The sequence below is a fragment of the Salpingoeca rosetta genome (assembly GCF_000188695.1).
Source record: "Salpingoeca rosetta unplaced genomic scaffold supercont1.10, whole genome shotgun sequence".
In the NCBI taxonomy this organism is placed as follows: Eukaryota; class Choanoflagellata; order Craspedida; family Salpingoecidae; genus Salpingoeca; species Salpingoeca rosetta.
In genome coordinates this window covers 496,268-517,865 of record NW_004754924.1, presented here as the reverse complement: position 1 = coordinate 517,865, position 21,598 = coordinate 496,268, and the positions used below count along the sequence as shown (strand labels likewise).

General features: G+C 55.9%; 4 protein-coding genes across 4 annotated transcripts; 1 reads left to right on the top strand and 3 right to left on the bottom strand.

Annotated features, from left to right (window-relative positions):
- Window positions 1-80: 80 nt before the first annotated feature.
- PTSG_04407 (uncharacterized protein) lies at window positions 81-5,369 on the bottom strand. The gene is made up of 7 exons (XM_004994442.1): window positions 4,862-5,369; window positions 4,547-4,675; window positions 4,128-4,275; window positions 3,768-3,844; window positions 3,336-3,467; window positions 2,905-3,030; window positions 81-2,680 (listed from the first exon to the last, which is right to left on the bottom strand). Exons 1-7 carry the CDS (start codon window positions 5,015-5,017, stop codon window positions 458-460), a joined length of 2,991 nt encoding a protein of 996 aa, XP_004994499.1. The 5' UTR covers window positions 5,018-5,369; the 3' UTR covers window positions 81-457.
- Window positions 5,370-5,627: 258 nt separating this feature from the next.
- PTSG_04406 (uncharacterized protein) lies at window positions 5,628-7,030 on the bottom strand. The gene is made up of 2 exons (XM_004994441.1): window positions 6,654-7,030; window positions 5,628-6,195 (listed from the first exon to the last, which is right to left on the bottom strand). Exons 1-2 carry the CDS (start codon window positions 6,737-6,739, stop codon window positions 5,919-5,921), a joined length of 363 nt encoding a protein of 120 aa, XP_004994498.1. The 5' UTR covers window positions 6,740-7,030; the 3' UTR covers window positions 5,628-5,918.
- Window positions 7,031-8,285: 1,255 nt separating this feature from the next.
- On the bottom strand, window positions 8,286-16,611 carry PTSG_04405 (CAMK/CAMKL protein kinase). The gene is made up of 15 exons (XM_004994440.1): window positions 16,574-16,611; window positions 15,989-16,266; window positions 15,736-15,839; window positions 15,341-15,404; window positions 14,994-15,156; window positions 14,388-14,639; window positions 13,861-14,093; window positions 13,252-13,495; window positions 12,731-13,051; window positions 11,592-12,472; window positions 11,105-11,203; window positions 9,532-10,757; window positions 9,228-9,321; window positions 8,946-9,087; window positions 8,286-8,684 (listed from the first exon to the last, which is right to left on the bottom strand). The coding sequence occupies exons 2-15, from the start codon at window positions 16,058-16,060 to the stop codon at window positions 8,593-8,595; spliced, it is 3,987 nt and encodes a 1,328-aa protein (XP_004994497.1). The 5' UTR covers window positions 16,061-16,266; window positions 16,574-16,611; the 3' UTR covers window positions 8,286-8,592.
- Window positions 16,612-16,823: 212 nt separating this feature from the next.
- Window positions 16,824-21,470, top strand: PTSG_04404 (uncharacterized protein). The gene is made up of 11 exons (XM_004994439.1): window positions 16,824-16,929; window positions 17,198-17,493; window positions 17,836-17,960; window positions 18,181-18,329; window positions 18,683-18,833; window positions 18,997-19,192; window positions 19,365-19,523; window positions 19,838-19,921; window positions 20,089-20,292; window positions 20,510-20,769; window positions 21,094-21,470. Exons 2-11 carry the CDS (start codon window positions 17,236-17,238, stop codon window positions 21,257-21,259), a joined length of 1,752 nt encoding a protein of 583 aa, XP_004994496.1. The 5' UTR covers window positions 16,824-16,929; window positions 17,198-17,235; the 3' UTR covers window positions 21,260-21,470.
- Window positions 21,471-21,598: the final 128 nt, after the last annotated feature.

The window sequence follows — 21,598 nt, the reverse complement described above, 5'->3', positions numbered from 1 at the left end:
CCCTGCGTGTTATGTGATGCTTGCATTGATTGGAGCAGCAAAGAAAAGAAAAAAAAAATACAACCCACCCACCTCACCCACCTCAAACTTTCATACACAAGCTCTCGTTTTCTGATACAACGACTCCACACACACCCACACACACGCAATACACACACACACACACAAAAGACCTGCACGGCTATCAAAATCAAACGCACACACTGCGCGCAGCACAAGGGAAAGCAACACTGCACCACGCTACGGAACAGCAACTGGGGTATATCCCCAGCCATCATCGTTCTCAACACGTCAAGCGGTCTGGTCTGTCTGGACCACTTGACAAAAGTACAAAAACAAGAAACAAAACTTGTGACGCACTCTATGCACACACACGCGCGCGTACACACTCAACGCATGCACAATGCATGCACTCCATCGCGCACCATGCACACACACGCACACAGACATACACATATCACCTGCGGGCAACGCCAGAGACATCCCCAACGCCATCATCAACGACAAAGCCGCTGCCGTTGCGTGAGCCCGCCACATTGGCGTAGTCGTCATCGTCGTCGTCATCATCACCATCGCCATCCTCGCCAGCAGCACCCCGACCAGGACCAGCTCGATTCAGGGCAGCAGCACCACGCACATGCGCATGCGAAGGGCTGCCTTTGCTTGCAGGGGATGAGGATGTCTGTGCGCGGCCATAGTCAGACGGCCCGCCAAACAACGGCTCCTGCCCCGTCCGCAACAGCCCGCCAAGACCACCAGTGCCACTTGTGCCTGTTGTGCCTGTTGCTGATAAGGACGATGACGGCGGTGCGTGACCCGTGGCGTCGTGGCGGTAGTGGCGACTCAGCTGCCCCAGCAGGCGATCGTGTGATTCAAAGGCAAAGCTGTCACTCAGCAAGCCCTCGCCAAAGCGAACCTCGCGCCCCTGCGACAGGCCGCCCGCTGTACCCTTGGTGTCTGCATCACCTACGGTCGCCGCTGTAGTTGTCGTTGTCGTCGTCGTTGCTGCTGCTGGAGGTACCGTGGCCGTGCCCATTGCGTGAGTGGGCGCTGTTGCTGCTCGCGAGCTTGAAGGACGCAGCAGGGCTGACCCAAAGTCGCGGCCTCCACCAAGCGGCGGTGCACTTGGGCTGCCCATCCCACCACCAACACGTTGCCGCTGCTGCTGCTGCTGCTGCTGCTGCTGCTGTTGCTGCTGTTCTCGGGTGGTGCGTGTTGCTGTTGTGGCGGCGCCATCGCCATCATCGCTGCTGCGTGCGTGCATGTACAGGTGGTCAAACTGCCGCCTGGACGCAGCAGACAAAGGCGGTGCCTGCGCAAACAGACCCGCGCCACCATCGCCATTCTCCCGCCGTTCGCCCAGCAGCCGCTGGGTTTCCAGTGCAGAGGGGTACCGATCAAGCTCGGCATACGCGGGGGCACGCGCGTACACGCCCACCTTCTCCTTCTCCTTTTCCCTCTGCCAATGTTGCTGCTGCTGCTGCTGCTGCTGCTGCTGCTGCTGTTGTTGTTGTGTTGAGCCGCCGGCCTGAGGATACGATTGAAGAAACCCAGATGGAACATCACCACGTGCCGGCTGCTGCTGCTGCTGTGGCTGAGCTGCGCGCATGCCTGGATACACGGGTGCAATCTCCACGTCGTACCCGCCCGTGCCTGCAGGCAACCCAGCCGACATCGCCGCAGACGGCTGGGTACGTGCCGGTGCAGCAGGAGTAGCCACCATGTTCTCCACCATGGTCATGCGGCGCTCTAGGATGTGCACCGTCTGGGTGAGCAGGTCCAACTGGTTCACAATGTGCTCCAGCGTGGACGCTGTTGCGTAAGGCATGTTCAGCGGCTCCAGCGGCACCGCTCGGCCCCCGTTGCGCCCGTGACCCTCGTTGTCGCCTGGTGAACCATCGTCGTAAAACAGGGCGGGCGCCACGTCCACAATGTCGGCATCGCCAGCCATCATGTCGCGCACCTGCGCAGGGGAGCGGACAACGTGTCCGGTGCCACGCCCACCTGCGGTTCCAAACGCATTTAGGTCTGCAGGCGAGGGGCCGCTGTCATCTGATCTTGACGTGCGATGCGGGGAGAAGGACACCGGTTTGCCAGGCCGAGCGTGGCGCGTCGTGGCGCTCACAGACTGGACAGGCTGGCCGGGTCTTCTCTTCCACTCGTTGTGCACGTCCCCGTGCTCCCTTCGCTGCTTCTTCTGCTTGTGCTTCTGGCTCTGCCCCTCTTCCTGCTGCTGTCGTTGTTGTTGTGCCTGCTGACCCTTCTTCTGCCCACCCTTGCTTTTGCCTCCTTTGCTTGCACGCATCTGCTGCTCGCGTGACCGCCGCACAACTGTCCCGCGCGGTGGCTCCTGTTGCTGCTGTCCTTGGTACTGCTGTTGTTGGCTCTGGTACTGCTGCTGATACTGGTGTCGCTGGCGGTGGCGGTGGGTTGCGCCATTTGCGCCCGCGGTGTGGATGGACGTGCTGTTGTACACGCCGCCAACGCCAGGTGCTGGTGCTGGCGCTGACCCTGCGCCCGCCTTGAATGCCTCATCAAACTTGGTGTCCCAGAGCAGAACAGCGTGGTCGCGGCCGCCGGACGCAAACTGGCGCCCGTCAACAGAGAAACACACGTCTGTCACCGCCCCCTTCTGCCCGTGCAGCGTGTAGAACAGGTGGCCCTCACGCAGGTTCAGAATCTGCACCATGTGTGTGTGTGTGTGTGTGTATGCGTGTGCGTGTGCGTGTGTGCGTGCGTGTGTGGGGGGGGGGGCAGGGGTGGGGGTGGATTACACATGGGTGCGACGAGAAGAGTGAGCGTGGTTGGGTGAAGGACGGGAAAGGGTGCATTGCTGAACACGTGTGAATGTAGCGCAGACATCGTGTGTGCATGTGTGTGTACATGTGTACGTGTCCTGCGTACCCGGAGCGTGGAATCTTCAGAGCCCGTGAGGAGGAAGTTTCCGGATGGATGGAAGGAGAGGGAGGTGGCGCTTGTGTCATGCGGCGCGTAATGCTGCAGCAGCTTGTTTGTGCGCGTGTCCCACAACTTTGTGTGGAAAGAGGGAAATAGCAGAAGCAGCAGAAGCAGCAACATGAACTAGAGCGTAAGCGGTTGTAAAATTCCACAGAGCCACAGCAGTCGCAGTTTGTCAAGCGTGTGTTGTGTGTGTGTGTGTGTGTGTGTGTGTGTGTGTGTGTGTGTGGCTGTGTTTTTGTGGCTGTGTGTCTGTGTCTGTGTGTGTGTGTGTGTGTGTGTGTGTGTGTGGCTGTGTTTTTGTGGCTGTGTGTCTGTGTCTGTGTGTCTGTGTGCGTGTGCCCATGGTGCTAATGCAAGCGAGCAACGCGTGTTACCTTGATGGTGCCATCACCACACGCGGCAGCAACGCAAGTGCCGTCTGGGTGGAAGTCCACCTGGTTGATCACCGCTGCGCTCTCGTGGAACGTGTGGATCAGCGACCGGGAATCAACATCCCACAGCTTCACCTGCAGTGTGTGTTGTTGTTCATTGCGTTGTTTGTTGTTGTGCATTGCGTTGTGTGTTGTTGTTCATTGCGTTGTGTGTTGTTGTGCATTGCGTTGTGCATTGCGTTGTGTGTGTGTGTGTGTGTGCATGTGTGTGTTGTGTGTTGTGTGTTGTGTGCGTGTGTGTGTTGTGGATAGGATGAGCGTGGGGTGACTTTCACGTGGTGCAAACAGACCGCGCAGGTGCAAACGCAAAAGCAAGCAACTTGAGAGTGAGTGGGGAAGGAGGGGAACACGGGAGTTGGTCGTGCATTGCCATACCGTTCGATCATCGCTGCCAGAGACAATCATGCGGTCATCAGAGGACAGGCGAGCGCTGCGCACCCAGTTGGTGTGGCCTGTTGGGGAGGTGCAACCGTCATCCGCAGACGTTGTGGTGTGAGCAGCTTGGAAAAGGGGGCTGACGGGCTTGGCTAACACCCAAACATGAAGCACACTACAGGTGCACGTGACTGCGTGCACACACATACACACACGCACACACATACACACACGCACACACACATACACACACACATGTACACACGCACACACACATACACACACATACACACATGTACACACGCACACGCGCACACACACATACACACACAACATGGCAACGGGTTCATGATTCCTGACCTTTGAAGGAGACCTTGAACTTGTGTCGGTGGACGTCGTGGAGTTTGACGAGCTTGTCATCAGAGGACGTGAGCAGCTGCGTGGAGTCGTGCGAAAACTGCACCGAGCGCACGCTCCCGCTGTGCACTTTGATGCACGTCGACTCGCCCTGCATGCACGATGGCACAGCAGCACCCACAGAAAACCGAGAGTGAAACTCAAAACAGCGCGAGGATGTACATGGTGTTGTGTTTGCCGTACAGTGCCATGCTGTATGTTGTCCCATATCGCGAATCATGCATGCAGCACGGCAACAGGTGTTCACACACACACACACACACACACACACACACACACACACACGCACGCACACGCACGCACACACATGCACACACACACACGCACACACGCACGAGTACGTGTGCCTGCAGTCATCCTACCGATGTGTGCTTTGGAACCCAGAAGCGCACGGTGCGATCTCTTGAGCCGGAGGCAAGCAGGTGGCCCGTGCTGGAGAAATCCACCGAAAGCACACCTTCCTGGTGCCCATTGAGCCTGCACGCCCGAATCTGCTCTCAACACAGCAACACACAGGGATGTGAGAGGCGTGGGGCGTGGGGCGTGGTAAAGCGAGACAGCAAGTCAGCAAACGTGCATGTGTGTCTTCTGCGTGATGTCAACAAAGGCAGCAACAAGGGAAAGCTGCGTGCACAAGCACAAGCCCATTGCGCAGAAGCGGAAGTGAATTTGCACACCTTGGGATGCTGGAGATCCCAGACAAGGATGGTGTTATCCAGGCCTGCTGAAGCCAACTGTTTCATGTTGGGGTTGAAGGCGACGCTGGTGACATCTTGCTTGTGGCCGTGAAAGTGCCGGCACAGGACCGGGTCCTCAAACACATCCACGTTCATCCTTTTTCTGTCTGTGTGTGTGTGTGTATGAAAATGTGCGTGTGTGGTTGTGCCGTAGCTTTAACGTTCGTGTGTCTGTGTGTGCGTGGTGTATCGTCTGTGTGTGTGTGTGTATGCGTGAAAGTGCGCGCGCCACGGATGCCTCCTTTCTTGGGGACCAGGTTATCTATCCCTTCACCAACCACAGGAAGATGGAGACGATCAGCTGCAGTGGCTTGCAGTGGTTGGTGGCGGTGGTGGCAAAGACGAAGGTCGCAGTCCCTGCAAGATACAACCAAGCTCGCTTGTTGTCGTGTGGTGTGAAGTTCTCGCTCGCACTGGCTGCCGTCCAAATTTTGAAAACCAGCCAAGGGGTTGTTGAAGATTTGCGAATACCTTCAACAACTATTCGGCTTGGCTGTTTTGCTGCGGAGCTGCTTGGGTTGTGTGGTTGTCTGTTTTGATGTCTCTCTCATGATGTGTGTGATGTGACATGACTGACATGACCCCGCTCCTTCCGTTCCTTCCCCCTTCCTCCCACCTCTCCTTCCTTTCCTCTCCTTCCCACCTCTCCTCTCCATGTCTCTCACGTCGCTCGCCCTGTGCTTCGAGCAAAATCACGTCAAGACGCGCGAGGAGGGGGAATTGATTACATTACTTAGCAAGTAGCGGAAAGAGGGGGGAGGAGGGGCGAAGAGGCACAAGCCGTGCGGTCGCGCAGACAAGGACGCCAAACTCGACGAGTAACAGCACAAGAAGGGAGAGCGCGAGTGGGAGGCTAGCATTTCCACGCAAGCACGTGAACGCAAACAAGCCCCAGTGGGTACCTCAGCAGTAACACTCATCGAAAGCACAACGCACGCAACACGCATCCAATGCACAGGCACACAACCCAAGCTCCGCACACGGAGAAGAGAGGCGGCTATTGCGGCTGACACGTGTCGGAGCTCTTGGCCTGTGCTGATGTTGACGATGACGATGATGCGGACGAGGTTTCCTTCGGGGTGGTGGATGAAGGGAGCGGGTCTTCGCCCAGGTCTAGCTTGCGGCGAAACAAGAGGGAGTTGGGGTCCTTCTTTCGAATCAGGCAATGCGTCCACCCTTTACTCTGCCGGATTCCGAGGCGACGGCACTCCTTCTCCGTCAGAGCCCGATGCAAAGGCAACCCCTGACCCATCTCCCCAGGCAGGATGACGGTTCTGCAATCGTGTCAACGTGTGTAAAGAGGAGGTAGAGGAGGAACGTTTGCGTGAACGTTTGCGCATGTGTAGGCGTGTACGTGTGCGAATGGATGTGAATGTATGTGAATGTGCAAATGGGTGTGGTTGTGTGTGTGTGTGTGTGCGTGTGAATGTGTTGCAGGAGTTCGGTGAAGTTCGGTGCGCGCAAAGACGAATGAGGAGCTTGGTTGGTTGCATGCCAGGAACGACAGATCAAGTCATTTTGCACTTGCACATGCTCAAGAACAAACAAGGACACGCTGAAGAGTGTGGGCGCATTGTTGCGCTTCACCATCACAACACACACCACGCCACAACACAAAGCAACCATTGGCATATGACCAAAACCAACAGCATAGCATCCCAGACATGAGGGAACGATGAACAGGACACAACCCCCAGCCCGCCCCCCGCACAAACCCACACACAAAGCACACCTGTATTGAAACTGGTCATCGCGATGGCGTTCCACATACACGATGCCACTGGAGTCGTCCGTCCATCGCTGTGGCGTCGTTGTCATCGTCGTTGTTGACTGCAAAGTGGACGTTGCTCTCCTCTTCCAAAACAAATGACCTGCAGGGTTCGGTGTTCCGCTGATCAAGATTGTTGGGGGGGTGAAGGGAGGAAGGGGAAGAAGGCAATCACGGTGTGGTGGTTGTGGTTGTGGAAAATCTGCGTGTGTGTGGGAAGAGGCGCGGGCGCGGAACCGCTCCCAGCAAAGGGTGTGCGTGTCCCACAACGGCACGCTTCGGTGGCGTTGAGGAGTTCCGGGGAGGACAGTCGAGGCGGCTGCTCATTGTTGCCAAATTCAACACCATAAACTGCAGTGCATACGTGGCAATATTCTAGCAACGTGAACGTGAATTTTCCTCTCGCCACTGTTGTGCGTGCTTGTTGTTGTGTGTGTGCGTGCGTGCACGTGGCCACACGCACTCGTGCGACCTTTCATTTTTTCCTTTGCACCAACCAACCAACCAAAGCAACCGACGATCAAGATGTTGATGACCTGAACAACGAGAACAGTGCTCTATGATTTGACACCCACGATGTGATGAACACGCCGTCGACATTGCCTCCCTTCAAACAAGTGATGTGAAGACAGCACAAGGCCACTGCAGTGTGCACGCACGCGCGCCGCCATCCAACTTTCAGGTGAGCTTTTTGATATGAGTGCATGTGGCCTCCACGCTTGCTTGGTTGTACCTTTGCTTTCTCTCCCTCGACGTCGGTGTTCTCTCTCTCTCTCTCTCTCTCTCTCTCTCTCTCTCTCTCTCTCTCTCTCTCTCTCTCTCTCTCTCTCTCTCTCTCTCTCTCTCTCTCTCTCTCTCTCTCTCTCTCTCTCTCTCTCTCTCTCTCTCTCTCTCTCCCCCTTCCCTTCTCTTCCCTTCCCTTCTCCTCCCTTCCCTTCTCTTCCCTTCCCTTCTCTTCTTTTCTCCTCTCATGTCTTTTTTTTTTGACTCTCTTCGTGGGCAGCTCACGACTGAGGCGAAGCTGTTCAGTGCTTTCATGACCTCCGTTCCCGCTGCCAACATTAAACCACACCAGCGTGTGGAAGGGACTGAACATCCCTTGTTGGCGTTAAAACCAATGCTGGCGGCTCAATTTCCAGTGCCGTAGTGTTGACCGATCACCAGCACATCATCCTTCTCCTTTCTTGTTTTTGCTTTTCTCTTCGCTGCACCTTCCTCTTCTCATCCTCATCCACCGACTCAGACGTTTCTTCTCACTCCGCGCACATGACTTCCTCATCCGTAGGCAAACATGGAGCAAGGCCGTCTTCGGTGATCCACTGTGCCCTTCCTGCCAGTGACCTCCCAAGACTACGCCACAAGGCGCAGCAGGAGGAGCACCCTCGGAGCAAGCGACTGCACAATCATACCGACCAACAGTCCTCACAAACCAGCGTGCATTCCGCCCGCCCCCTCCCCCTTATCTCTTGCCGCGACATGTCTTTCCCGCTGTCTTGCATCTGTACATTGCTTGACCTCTCTTGGTGACTCTTCACGCTCGTGTCACTTTTGTTCAATCCCCCAACAAGTAAAAGCACGTGATGTGAAGTCACAGTCATGGAATGTTATGTACATCACATAACGTGCTCTGAATGAATGAATCCCAGTGTGTTTACTGTGGCTACCAGGGCGCCCTTAAACGGATGGCGGGTACAATTACATGACATGATCTGACGGGCAGCCCACGCAGAGATGAAAGGAAGCATGTACACAAACAACAAAAGAGAGAAGCCGACGGCAAACAACACAACCATGGCATACACAGACGCAATATCATTGAAAGCTGCGCCACGCGCTCTCGCATACATACACAATTAGCGGCGCAGGGTGACAAGACAAAAACGCAATACAACACGTCATCCATCTACAGCTTTGCCTTGCGAATCACCTCGTCCACAAGCTTCTTGTAGTCCCAGTGGTTGCCCTTGATGCGACGCAGGTGGATGCCACGCATGTCTGCGAAACAACAACAAGCAACGCAGCGTGAGTCAATTAAGGAGGGGGGGGGTTAGATCGGCAAGCAAGCGAGTGATCATGTGTACACACACACACGCACACACACACACACACACACACACACACACACGCACACACACACACACACACACACACACACACACACACACACACACACACACAAACAAAACACGCACACACACGCACACACACACACACACACACACACACAAAACACGCACGCGCGCGCAATAAACGTACTGAGGTCAGGCAAGACTTGAACGGTAATCTCCCAGACAATGGTTTCCATGGAGATGAGGCTGTTGCGGCGGGCACGCAGCGCGTGCTCGGGTCCACCGGCTTGGGCGACGCGGGAGCAGCGCAGCTTCACGGGACCACGCTCCTGTGATGAACAAACAACAGAACGTGGTGTTGGACGACAACACGGTTACTGGACGGCACTGGTTACAAGGACGCGTTTGACATGGCACAAGTAGAAACCTCACAAGACACACTGCAGCAAGCACACGCGAAACAACACACCTCGAACATCACGTCGCAAGAGCGTAGCGCCTGCTTCAGCTCGTGGATGATCACGTGTGCAGGCTTGATGGATGTTGTGGCGGCTCCAAACGCGCTGTGGTCAGAAAACAAGGCAATGCAACATGGATGAGATCAAGCAATGTGTACCTCACACACACACACACATGAGCATACACCCTCCCATTCACACCCATAATCACACTCTCACTCACTCACTCACCCTCCCACTCAGACACACTCTCACACACTCTCACGCACACACTCACGCACACACTCACTCACACCCACGCAACACAAAACACACCGCATGCTGGAGGCAAGGTCCAAGGCGTCCATGCCCTTCTTGCGCTTCATGCTCTTGGTCAAGTTGGAGATGGAGGTGGCCCGCGTCATGCGCGGACTACCCCGGCTACCACGACTACCGCGGCTGCTCCGCTTGGTGCGGCGTGTCGACACCTTGCGCGTTTTCACTGCTGTAGGTGATGTCGGTGGCATGCCCGCCTGCGTGCCATCAGATGCGGTAGTCGTGGAGACGGCGCCGGCCAATGCGCTGATGGGCGACACGATAGCACCGCCGTCCTGCATGCCAGCAGCAGCCATGCTGGCGTCACCGACCGCACCCGCTGGCGAGGTGGCCATGGCTTGCGGCACGCCCGAGTCGCTCTCCACTGCAGTGTCCTCCTCGCTGAACACCTCGGCAATCTGGTTCTCAATGAGCGAGGGCAGGTGGCCTGTGCTGCTGCTTCGGCGACGCGCCTCCAGGCGCGGTGGGCGGACATCCAACAGCTGTGTGGTGTTGCTGCTGCGCCGGCTGCTGGTGCGGCTCATGTCCAGGCTCTCCGTGCTGTTTGCGCGTGGCGTGAACTCGCCCACGTCTTGCCGCTCCTGCTGCTCCATAATGGCTGCTGCTTCCTCTTCCTCTTCATCAAAGTTGCCGCCAACGTCATCGTAGTCGTAATCGTCGTCGGTGGTGTCGAGGTAGGCGCCGTCGCTGTGTGCGCCGTACTCGTACGCGTGGGCCGCGTCTTCGCTCTTGTGCAGCCGCGACAGCTGTGTGCGCTGCTGCTTGCGTGTTGCGCGCTTGCGCTGCAGCATCAGCTGCTCGTCACTCGTGGTGACCAGCCTGTCCACGTTCGTCACATTCACCACCACCGGCGACTCCGCACGGCGCCTTGCTGCCGGAACGGAATCCAGCACAAACGGTGCCGTATCACTCGATCGTTTGCTCTCCGCGTCGCTAAACGCGATGCTGTCCCTGGCGTTGCCGCGCTCGCTTGCGCTGCTGCTGCTGTTGCTGAATGCGTCCTCCTCCATGCCAGGCGTGGTGTTGGCCGGTGTTCTCCCCTGCATGCGCGGCACGGGCGATGCGGCATCGGAGAACTCGATGGAAGGCCGTGCGCTGTCGGAGTTGCTGCCAAAGAAGAGGTTGGTGGTGTGGAGGTGACCAAGCAGGCTGGACCGGCGCGTGCGGGACGCACGGCGGCGACGGGCAGGCAGCGGTGACACTTCCAACTCAAACGTTTGCGGCGTCTGCATTGCGTGTGTGTGTGTGTGTGTGTGTGTGTGTGTGTGTGTGTGTGTGTGTGTGTGTGTGTGTGTGTGTGTGTGTGTGTGTGTGTGTGTGTGTGTGTGTGTGTGAGGGTGTGTGTGTGTGTGAGGGTGTGTGAGGGTGTGTGAGGGTGTGTGAGGGTGTGTGAGGGTGTGAGTGTGAGGGTGTGTGAGGGTGTGTGAGTGTGAGGGTGTGTGTGAGGGTGTGTGAGGGTGTGTGTGTGAGTGTGAGTGTGAGTGAGAGAGTGTGTGTCGTCACGCAATGCCATCATCAAACAACAGGCATGCAACGTTAGCATCGCATGTCGTATCCATGCGGGTGCACCTACGTTGCCGAGCATGGTGACTTTGTGGGATGGGCGACGCGGAGATGCGAGCGAAGATGGAAGTGGCGTGTGGCCTGCTGTTGTGTTGCTTCGGCGCCGGTGCTGTGCATGGTGGAAGGTTGCGGCGTGAGTTGAAAGAAGCGGCTCCATGACATGAAACATACACACACACATCCCGCACATACACACATCCCACACACACACACACACACACACATCCCGCACACGCATCCCACATCCCACATCCCACACAAACAAACAAACACACACACGTCCCACACACATCTCACAAACACACACACACACGCATCCCACATCCCACATCCCACACAAACAAACAAACAAACACACACACGTCCCACACACATCTCACAAACACACACACACACGCATCCCACATCCCACATCCCACATCCCACATCCCACATCCCACATCCCACATCCCACATCCCACACAGAAAAACAAAGACACACAGTGACGCAAACGTACCCTTCGCGCTTTCGCGGCGCCAGCAGGGGTTGCACTTGATGGTGAAGACGAGGAAATGTCCTCTGCAGACTTGGACCCTGTTCGTGGCTCACTCTGGGTCGGGTTGGGCTGCATTGCCGCCTGGGCGTGGCTGAGATGGCTGTGCGCGTGCTGCTGATGAAACACGTGGTTGTGCGCGTGCGCATGATACTGGGCAGGCGACGCTGCGTGCGACGATGTGGCTGAAGACTTGCGAGATGAGCCGGCGGATTCGTCCGAGAGCGCGCCAATGGAGGAAACAGACCCATGCGTGGTGGTGCCCATCATCATGTGGTGCCGCATGTGCTCCCGCGATGCACTGTGGCTCAGCAGTGCCAGACGGGACCCGGTTGGAGATCGCACCGTGGTTCGGATGCTCACCTCCTCATCTCTTGTCTCCACCAGCGTGCCGAGCGTGCTGACCCGTCGGCGTCGGGTGCGACCGGCAGAGCTGACGCCGCTCACAGAGAGGCGTGAGCGCCCTGCACTGCCGTTCGCAGCAGCAGCATATTGGTGTGCGTGGTAGTGCGGGTGACGCGGGTGGGTGGGCGACCCCGGCTCAATTGCCGTCATGCGGCGGAGGCGGACCGGTGGGGAGTGCGGGGCACTTGCACCCAGGGCGATGCTGCGACGAGCAACGGCCGGGCCAGCGGAGGAGTGGGCCAGCGGGTGGTCTGAGTGGCTATTTCTCCTGCGGCGCGAGGGGGTGGCATAGGGTGGGACGCCACCATCCATGGACGAGGAGGACACAGCACCGTTGATGGTGGCCTGCTGTCGGAAGGCGGCGCGGCGGTGGGCAACACGCCAGGTTGCGGCCATCTGGCTTGCTTGTCCATCCGTCCGTGATCGCGCGCGCATGCCCTCTGTGTGGTGCAGTGATGTCAGGGGTGAGGGGTGCGAAGGTAGAAGTTCATTGTGAGAGGAGCAGTGTCGGGTCACGTAGAAACAGCGCAATGCAAACAAAGTGTGTCCAAGAAAAAAAAGCAAGCATGGATGTCACACACACACACACACACACACACACACACACACACACACACACACACACACACACACACACACACACACACACACACACACCACATGCATGCCATGCACATGGGTAAGCCATCATGACACACCTTCGAGGTGCGTATTGCTGCTAGCGCTGTGTGGGCGCTCTGCGGTGGTTGGCGCCTCCGGCATGTGCATCATGACAGAGAGATCTGAATGGTGATGGTGCATGTCATGCTCATGCACATGCACATGCGCGTGCGCGTGCGCGTGCACCTGCTGCTGCACTTCTTCCTCCTGATGCTCGCTCTCTGTTCCATCGTCCCCATGAGCGTGTTCACCCTGCACCCTGCCTGCGTCCACAGATGGCCGCAGGAAGAGCAGCGGGGAGCCAGAGCGGCTGTTCCCGGGCGTCAGCGACTTCAACCCGGCAATGATCCGTTGAATCTCTGCACCCACAAACAATGGAGGCGGGAAGTGGAGTGAGTTGTGACGTGAGACGGGGATGCAACAACAACACGTGTGTAGATAGGAGTGGGACCAAGCTAGGTTGAACGTGTTCTGGAAGAGTCTCCACGGCACTTGCGCAGCTTGTACATCTCAACGAAGCACGTGCTCTGCAACAACACGCGAGTACACACAGACGCACCATTATCCTTTTCCTCTCGCTTTGCTTCCTGTGCGAGCTTGTTGAGAAGAAGGTGGTATGTGGCGGTTGCACGCGTGATTTTGTTCTCCTTCAGGCACGCGCGGAGGTGTGCAATGTCGATGTCTGTTTGCGCGGCAATCTCTTGCATGCATCTCTGTACGAGTGCCTCTGATGGTGGCGGTACTTCCACAATCAGCGGCTGAAGTTTGCCGCTCTGCGAAATCCATGGATGCTGCCACAACTCCTGCACCGTGCACCAAATCAAGATACGTGTATGTGTGTGTTTGTTTGTGTGTTTGTTTGTGTGTTTGTTTGTTGTTTGTTTGTTGTTTGTTTGTTGTTTGTTTGTGTGTTTGTTTGTTTGTTTGTTTGTTTGTTTGTTTGTTTGTTTGTTTGTGTTTGTGAGTGTGTGTGTGTGTGTGTGCGTGGCATGTCATTTCTGTGGTGAGTACAACTGTGACTGAAGGCGAAGAACGGCAAAGTTGTGTCCGCTCTGTGTGTTGTTGCTGTTTGTCGGAATAGCCGCATGCAGGCACGAACGCAGCCTTACATCGACTGACAAACAGACACAATCACGCAAAAAGGCACGCATGAGCACCATGCACGCACCTCCATGGACGGGCGGGCCTCTGGATCGCGCTGAAGGACAAGTTGGATCAGGTGCTGTGCGTCGGATGAGAGATATGGCGGCATTTCGTACTCTGCTTGCGTAATGTGACGCAACTTGTCTGCAATGTTGTCGGCCTGAAAGGGCATTTCCCCAGACAGGAGCGTGTACACAATCACGCCCAGGCTCCAGATGTCTGCCTTGGGGCCGCTGTACTTTTCGTTGGCCATGATCTCTGCACGCGTGCAGCCCAAGGGCGTTCGTAAGGAGAGTGTCGTTGAACCACAAAACAAACTACGACAGCGAGTGATGCAGTTCCAAACACTCGCACAACGACTGGACAAGCAAAACGAAACCAAACCAACCAACCAACGCAAACGAAGCAACCAACGCAAGCAAACCAACAACCACAAACACACCAACAACCACGCACCACACAAACCAACACAAACCAACACAAACCACGCAAACCACACAAACCACACAAACCACCACGCAAACCACACAAACCACATAAGCAAGCACCAACCTGGCGCTGCGTATGCCGGGGAGCCGACGAACGTGCTCATGAGGTTGCCGTCCTTGTAAACGTTGGAAAAGCCGAAATCCGTGACTTTGACATCACCATCGTCGTCCAGCAGCAAGTTTTCCAGCTTGAGGTCGCGGTGCACGATGCCTTGGTCGTGGCAGTAGGTGAGGGCAGACATGATTTGGCGCGTGAAGCGTCGGCCTTCTGATTCAGACAGACGGTGCCGGCTCACGAGATAATCAAACAACTCGCCTGTGAAGGGTTGCGTGTGCGTGTGGTGTGTGGCGGGCATGTGTTGCGTGGTGTGTGAATGCGTCACGTGATCATGGTGGTTGAGGGATGGCAGAGGGTTTGGCACAATCATGGTGCATGAAAAACGTGTGAGTGAGCGGCATCGTGGAAGTCAAGTGCCACGAAAAAAAAAAAAAAAGAAAGAAAGTGCATGTACACACTGACAAGCACATAAAGTGAAGGACAGTGCACAAACACACACGCACACACACATAAACAACCACACACGCACACACACATAAACAACCACACACACACACACACACACACACATAAACAACCACACACACACATAAACACACACAGTATTCGTACCGCCAGGGAGGCATTCGAGGACGAGGAGCACTTGGGTGGATGTGCGAATGACGTCGTAGAGGCGAACAACATGGGGATGGTTCAACATTCTCAACGCCGCCACCTCCGTGAGCCGCTTTCCCCCATCTTTGCAATCTTCGCGCGGCACAAACTTGATGGCCACCTGTTGGCCCAAAAGACGGGTGTGAGAAAACATGTGCGTATATTACGTGGGCGAGCGGGATGTGGGTGTTGGAGTAACTGTATGCGCAACCACAATGATTGAGGCGACACTGGATCTAATCCCATGCGCTGGGTTACCAAGCATCAATGATACGTGGCAACAATGGTGGCTTGTTATCACTCACGCTCTGGCCGCTCAGCTTGTGCGTTGCCCTTTTCACTTCACCGTGTGCACCCACGCCTAAGGTTCTGTCAGCATGCACAACAACCAAACGCACCAAACGCACAACACGCACTCGTGAGTGGAACATGATGTTGTGCGCGTACGCATGCATGCGTGCATGTGTTCCCGCCATGGCTGACCACACACAAACACACACACACAAAGCGAGCGCGCAAGTGTGGCTTAAATCTCACAACAAGTACGCACACGTACACACACGTACACGCATACACACACGCATACGTACACGCATACACACACGCATACACACACGCATACACACACGCTTACACACACGCATACGCGCACGCATACGCGCACATTTTAAAAAAAACCTGCACAGGTCCAGGTACTTACTCTCCCACTTGGTATTGCTGAAGCTGAGCAAGGGCGTTGTCCTGCTCCTCCCGGACTTCCTCAGGGATGGATTGAAGGTCCTCGCTCTCATGCACTCCTTTGATCTGTGATGACAAAGACGGCATGGCACACAAGCGAAGCGAACCAAACCGCGTCAATCGATGCCAAGCAAGCAAGCAAGTAAGCATGTACACGACCCTGCCTCACACAGCACATGTTGTGGTTTGACCTTCTTTTGTCTAGCAAAACATACTGAGGCATAGTGGTGCGCGTCGAGGGCCGGAGCGTTGGTTGGCGACAACCCCTCTATGCTTGTCATGGACATTTGTTGCTGCTGTGGCTGCAGTTATGGATGGTTCGTTGGTGATGGCACTCCAGGTGTAGTGTAGTATTCCTCTGGGAGTGGTACAGAGGCTATGTTCGTGGTATGTTCAGCAGATACCCGTCTCCTTGTTCGCCTTTGTTGGTGGTGCAGCAATGTGGTTGGTTGTTTTGTTGGTTGACGAGCAAACTTGAGCGATCCAACGTCACCTGAAAGAGGTGCGAGGTGTGGTGGCCACGGTTGTTGGTTCGTTGGTGGTGGTGGTGGTGAGATATGACAGCAGGCGGTTGGCCTTGTTGTGGATTGATGGATGGATGGATCGATGAAGTGCTTTTTTGGTCAACCCCACGAGCCCAGCTGCCTTTTTTCCCTCTTTTTGACCAGGCTCCCCCCAAGAACAAGAAGAAACACTCTGCGCTCACAACAGCAGCAGCTGTTGCTGTCACCACGCACCAATATCCATCACAGCAAGCCAGCAAGACAGCCAAAGAACCAAACGACGACGAGGACACTCACAGAAGAGGAAGCTGGTCAGTCAAAGGCAGGAAGGCCGCTAATGAATGTGTGCGGATGCATGGTTGGTCGGTTGGTGGGTTGTCCTTTGCGCTGTGGTCAGGGTCAACGCCACTGCGCGAAAAAATTTGCCGTGGAAGAGCTTCAAGTCGTCCGCGAGGTGGCGTTGACGGTCTTTCAAGGTTTCGCTCAAAACAAGACTGACTTGATTTTGCGTTGTTGTAGTGTTTTGCGTAAATCTTCCATTGTTAATCGTAGTGGCAGTTTTTTGGCGGGAAACTTGGCGCACAAACAAGCAAGCACAAACGTGCCTGCTTTGCTTCTTCTGTTTCCGCCCCGCCGTTGATTTGAGCTGAAAGGTTGGTTGGTGTGTGGTTGTTGTGGTTGTGTGTGTTGTGTCTGACGTGAGTTTGTGAGTGTCGTGGTGTTTCCGTGTCGGTGTTGGTGTTGTGTGTGTGTGAGAGACACTAACAGGAACAGCACGGGATAGTCTCACACTCACACATTCACACTTGCAGTCACACACATCAACACATTCACTCACGCATTCACACAATCAAACACACATTCGCTCACACACTCTACACACTGCGTGTTGGCGCCAACTGCTGTCATCTGCATCGGTAGAACAAGCTTGTACCCAGATTGTCGCCTCGTAGCCGAAGATGTTCTATTCGGAGTACGTGCTGGCCAAGCGCGGCCCACTGGGCAAGTATTGGCTGGCTGCGCACTGGACAAAGAAGCTGTCCAGGAAGCAGATTGCAGAGGCAAATGTGGTGGAGGCATGCGAGAACATTGCCCAGCCAGAGGTGAAGCTGGCGCTGCGTACCTCCGGCCACCTTCTCCTGGGTGTGGTGAGGATCCACGACACAAAGCAGCGCACCCTCATGAACGACTGTGCAGAGGCTTTCACTCGCATCCAGGTGCGTGCGTGCGTGCGCGTGTGCATGAGCATGTGTTTGCAGGTGGAGGTGTGGCTGTGCGTCTGCGTGTTTCATCTCCTCGTTGCCTGTCTGCAAACCCATGAAGTGTTGGCAACAACCTGTCACAGCCACGCTGAGAATGCACTGAGTTGGCGCCTTTTTTGTTTTGGTGCAGCTGCGCGTATCTTTGGGGATATGTGAGGTGCAAGACTGGGCTGGTGGGTGCGTGCTGCACTATCAAGACGGACATGCATACAACATGTGACCTCACACCCGCCAACGTTGGTTTTTTTTTTTTTTTTCGTCTGTCCGTTATTGTGATCGCACCGCTCGCGCCCCTAGTTGGTGTTCCGGCCAGGCGTGGTTGATCTGCCTGAGGGCCAGGGACAAGCAGCCTTCAACGCCATCACCTTGCAAGATGACGTGCCTGGCTTGGATGAGGAATTCCTGGACTTTGACGCAGACATGTGAGCCGTGCTGTAATCTCTGGCGCGCGTGCATGTGTGTGCATGCCTGCGCATGGTTTGCGCGTTGTGCCTGTGTGCGTGTGTGTGTGTCTGTCTGTCTGTCTGTCTGTCTGTGCACGTGCGCGTGCATGTGACAGACGCGGAGCAGCTGGCAGTGTGTGTGTGTGTCAACCTCCCTCACCAGCATGCCCTGTTTCTTCTTTCGATGTTGTGTGTTCAGGTTTGAGCCCACGTCTGGCATCACCTCGTCGTACATTGTGCCCCGCAAGGAGGACATTACCTTGCAAGATCACTTTGTCATCAGCATGTCTCAACAAGAGCCCAGTTTCGAGGACACCCTCCTCGACGATATGGCGCCAATCGAGCCCGGTGCGTTTACATGCTCAGCATACCCTCGTTTGAGGCCTGCGTGTGTGTGGGGGGGGAGGTGAGTGTGCGTATCTGTTGTGTGCGAGTGTTTGTTTGTGTGTGTGTGCGCGTGTTTGTTTGTGAGTGAGTGCGTGTTTGTGTGTGTGTGTGTGTGTGTGTGCGTGCGTGCGCGCGCGTGTGTTGTGTGTGTGTGTGTGTGTGTGCGCGCGCGCGTGTATGTGTGTGTGCGCGTGTGCGTGTGTGTGTGTGTGTGTGTGTGTGTGTGTTTTCCACCCGTCTTCGATTTGTGTGCGACTTGCGCTCGTGCTCACACTGGTGTCCAAAATCCCACGCACATTGCTGCTCCTGACCAGGTCGCGCGCCGGAGCTTGGTCGCGATGACACCACGGACATTTCGCGGGGCGGCCCGGACTTTTCCCACGACGTCACCGTGGACCAGAGCGCCATGTCCTTTGACAAGGCACTGCCGGATGAGATGGACTACCCACCCATGCCTGATGACCCGTAAGTTTGTGTGTGTGTGTGTGTGCGTGTGTGTGCGTGTGTGTGTCTGTTGTGACGCTTGAGGCATGACGTTCACTTGTGACCATTCACCAGACTTTTCGCGGTTGCGCTGCTGACACTGGATGCCAACCGCCTGCTTGCCGTGTTGTTGTGTCTTCTGTAGGTTTGCCAACTTGGAGCCAGAGCCCATGGAGCTGGCTGGCGTGGACCAGCCGATTGCAGAGGAAGCCGAAGAGCAGCAACAGCAGCAACAGCAACAGCCTCAAGAGGAGGAGGAGGAGCTCCGACCAACACAGGCGCAGGAGGAAGAGGAACCCGTGATCCCACTTCAACTGGACGAACTCACCATCGAACCCAGGGTGCGTCGTTTGCGCGTATCTGTGCGTGTGTGGGTGTGCGTGTGCGTGTAGATGTTGGTGCGGGTGTGTTCATGCGGGTGTGTCGAGCCAAGAGAGGGGCAGGCAGCTGACAAAAACGGCACAACTGTCGCGAGCTCATGCTGTGGCTGTTGCTGTGATTGTCGTTTCATAGGTATCGCGAAAGCGCGCAAAGCGGCTTGTCATTGACTCGCACATTGACGTGCCATCCGACACGATGCGCGCGCATCTTGCGGAGAACGGCTGTGATGACATTTCCAAGGCACCGTACACCCCAGACTTTCTTGACAAGGAGCTCGTCTATGACATGACGGTGAGCGTGCTTGATGCATGTTTGATGTGTGTGCTGCTACTGTTCCTGATGTCCCGCGAATGCTTCATGAATGTCTCGTTTTTGTCATGCACACATGCCTTCCCTCATCATCGCTTGCCCCTGTGATGCCCTGTTGTTTATGTCAAGCCAACTCACACACGCACGCACACTCACATTCACACACGCACGCACACACACACACACACACACACTCTCTCTCTCTCTCTCTCTCTCTCTCTCTCTCTCTCTCTCTCTCTCTCTCTCTCTCTCTGCCTGTATCGCTGTTTTACTGTTTGCATTGTTTTGCGGGACAGCCCATCTCCTTCTACGGCGCAAAACGCCGCCTCGCAAAGACAGAACCGCCAGAGACGCTCATCCACTCCACCAGCCTTATCTTTGTATGTTGTGCTCTCCTGTCAGTGTGTGTGTGTGTGTGCTGCCTCGAGCGTGGTGCCACAGATTACTTGCACACTTGCACTCACGCATGCACATGCTCACTTGCACGCGCGCACCCATCTCACGCACACTTGCACGCACGCACGCACGCATTCACTCACACGTTTAGGGAGAGCACCCGCTGCTGCGAACGCTGCTGAAGAAGCGCGTCAAGTGGATGACGCCGGAGAACACGCCCGCACTGGCAGCAGCGGCGACAGAACCGGCAGAGGAGGAGGGGGAGGAGCACGAAGTGCGTGTGGAAGAGGAGTTGGGGGCCGATGAACAGGCAGCCAAGCGCGCCCGCACCACAACAGATCTCGAGGAACAGGAGGTCAGTTGCAACAGCCATGTCCACACAAACTGTTTCACAATTGCACACACACCACCGTGCGCTGCCTGCTCCCTCGTGATCTCCAAGCCTCAAACTCGCCATCCAAACTCTGTGTCTCTCCCCGGCACTCTTTCTTTGTTTCTTCGACTGCTTTGTTTTGCTTTGTTTTGTTCTGTCGTATATGCATCCGCACTCACACTCACACTCACGCGTGCAGATGTATGCTGGCGATTTCGATGCGCCGGCACCGATGGACGAGACGGCGCACGACATGACATTTGGCGGCGACATGACGGCGGATATGACGCTGCCCGAGCCCGAGCAGGAGGCGGTGGAGCAGGTGGACGTGCTGACGGCAGAGCAGTACGAGGATGCAGGGTGGTCGCGCAGGTCAAAGCAGGTGCTTGATTCCTTCCGCATGCAGCTCTCGAAGGAGAAGTCACTCAGCTACAACAAGCTCACAAGAGGATTCAACAGGTTCGTTGGCACGTGCGTGTGTGGGTGTGCATGTGAGTACACATGTATGTAGGCGTGGTTCGTTGGCAACGTGTCACCAAATGACGCGCGTGACTTTTGCGAGACGCCCAGCTTGCGTGTCGTGCAGCTGTTGTCGGCACAACACACACACACACACACACACACACACACACACACACACACACACACACACACACACACACACACACACACACACACACACACACACACACACACACACACATTTCGTTGTGCTGCTTACGTGGGTCGCTTCCACGCTCACGCGAACGACACGCTGCTGTGTTTGTTTTACACCACTTGCAGGAAAGAGGCGGCGCACATGCTGCACGAGGTGCTGGTGCTGACAACCAAAGGCTTCATCGAGGTTGACCAGGAGGAGCCCTATGCAGACATCACCATCAGCGAGGCCGAGGGCGACGATGATGCAGACGATTCCGAGGATGTTGGCAGCGAAGGCGTCACCGCGTGAGACGCCCGGCGCGCCGCTCCTCCTTGTACATGTGTATCTTTGTCTCATCCACTCCGCCTTGCTTGCCCGCTGCTGTCGCTATTGAGTTTGTTTGTGTGTGTGTGTGTGTGTGTGTGTGTGTGTGTGTGTGTGTGTGTGTGTGCCCTCGCCTTGTGTTTCTTTTTGCTTTCAGTAGCTGAACCCCTCTTCCCCTCCTGTTTCCCCCCCCCCCCCCTCTGTATGTTTGACGCTGATGGCGTGTTGTTATTGAGCGACAAGTACAAAACTCAGCGAGAGAGTGGTTCTATGTAACATACCTGAGCGGCACGTGGGAATGGTGGCTACAAGGTGCAGGAGTTG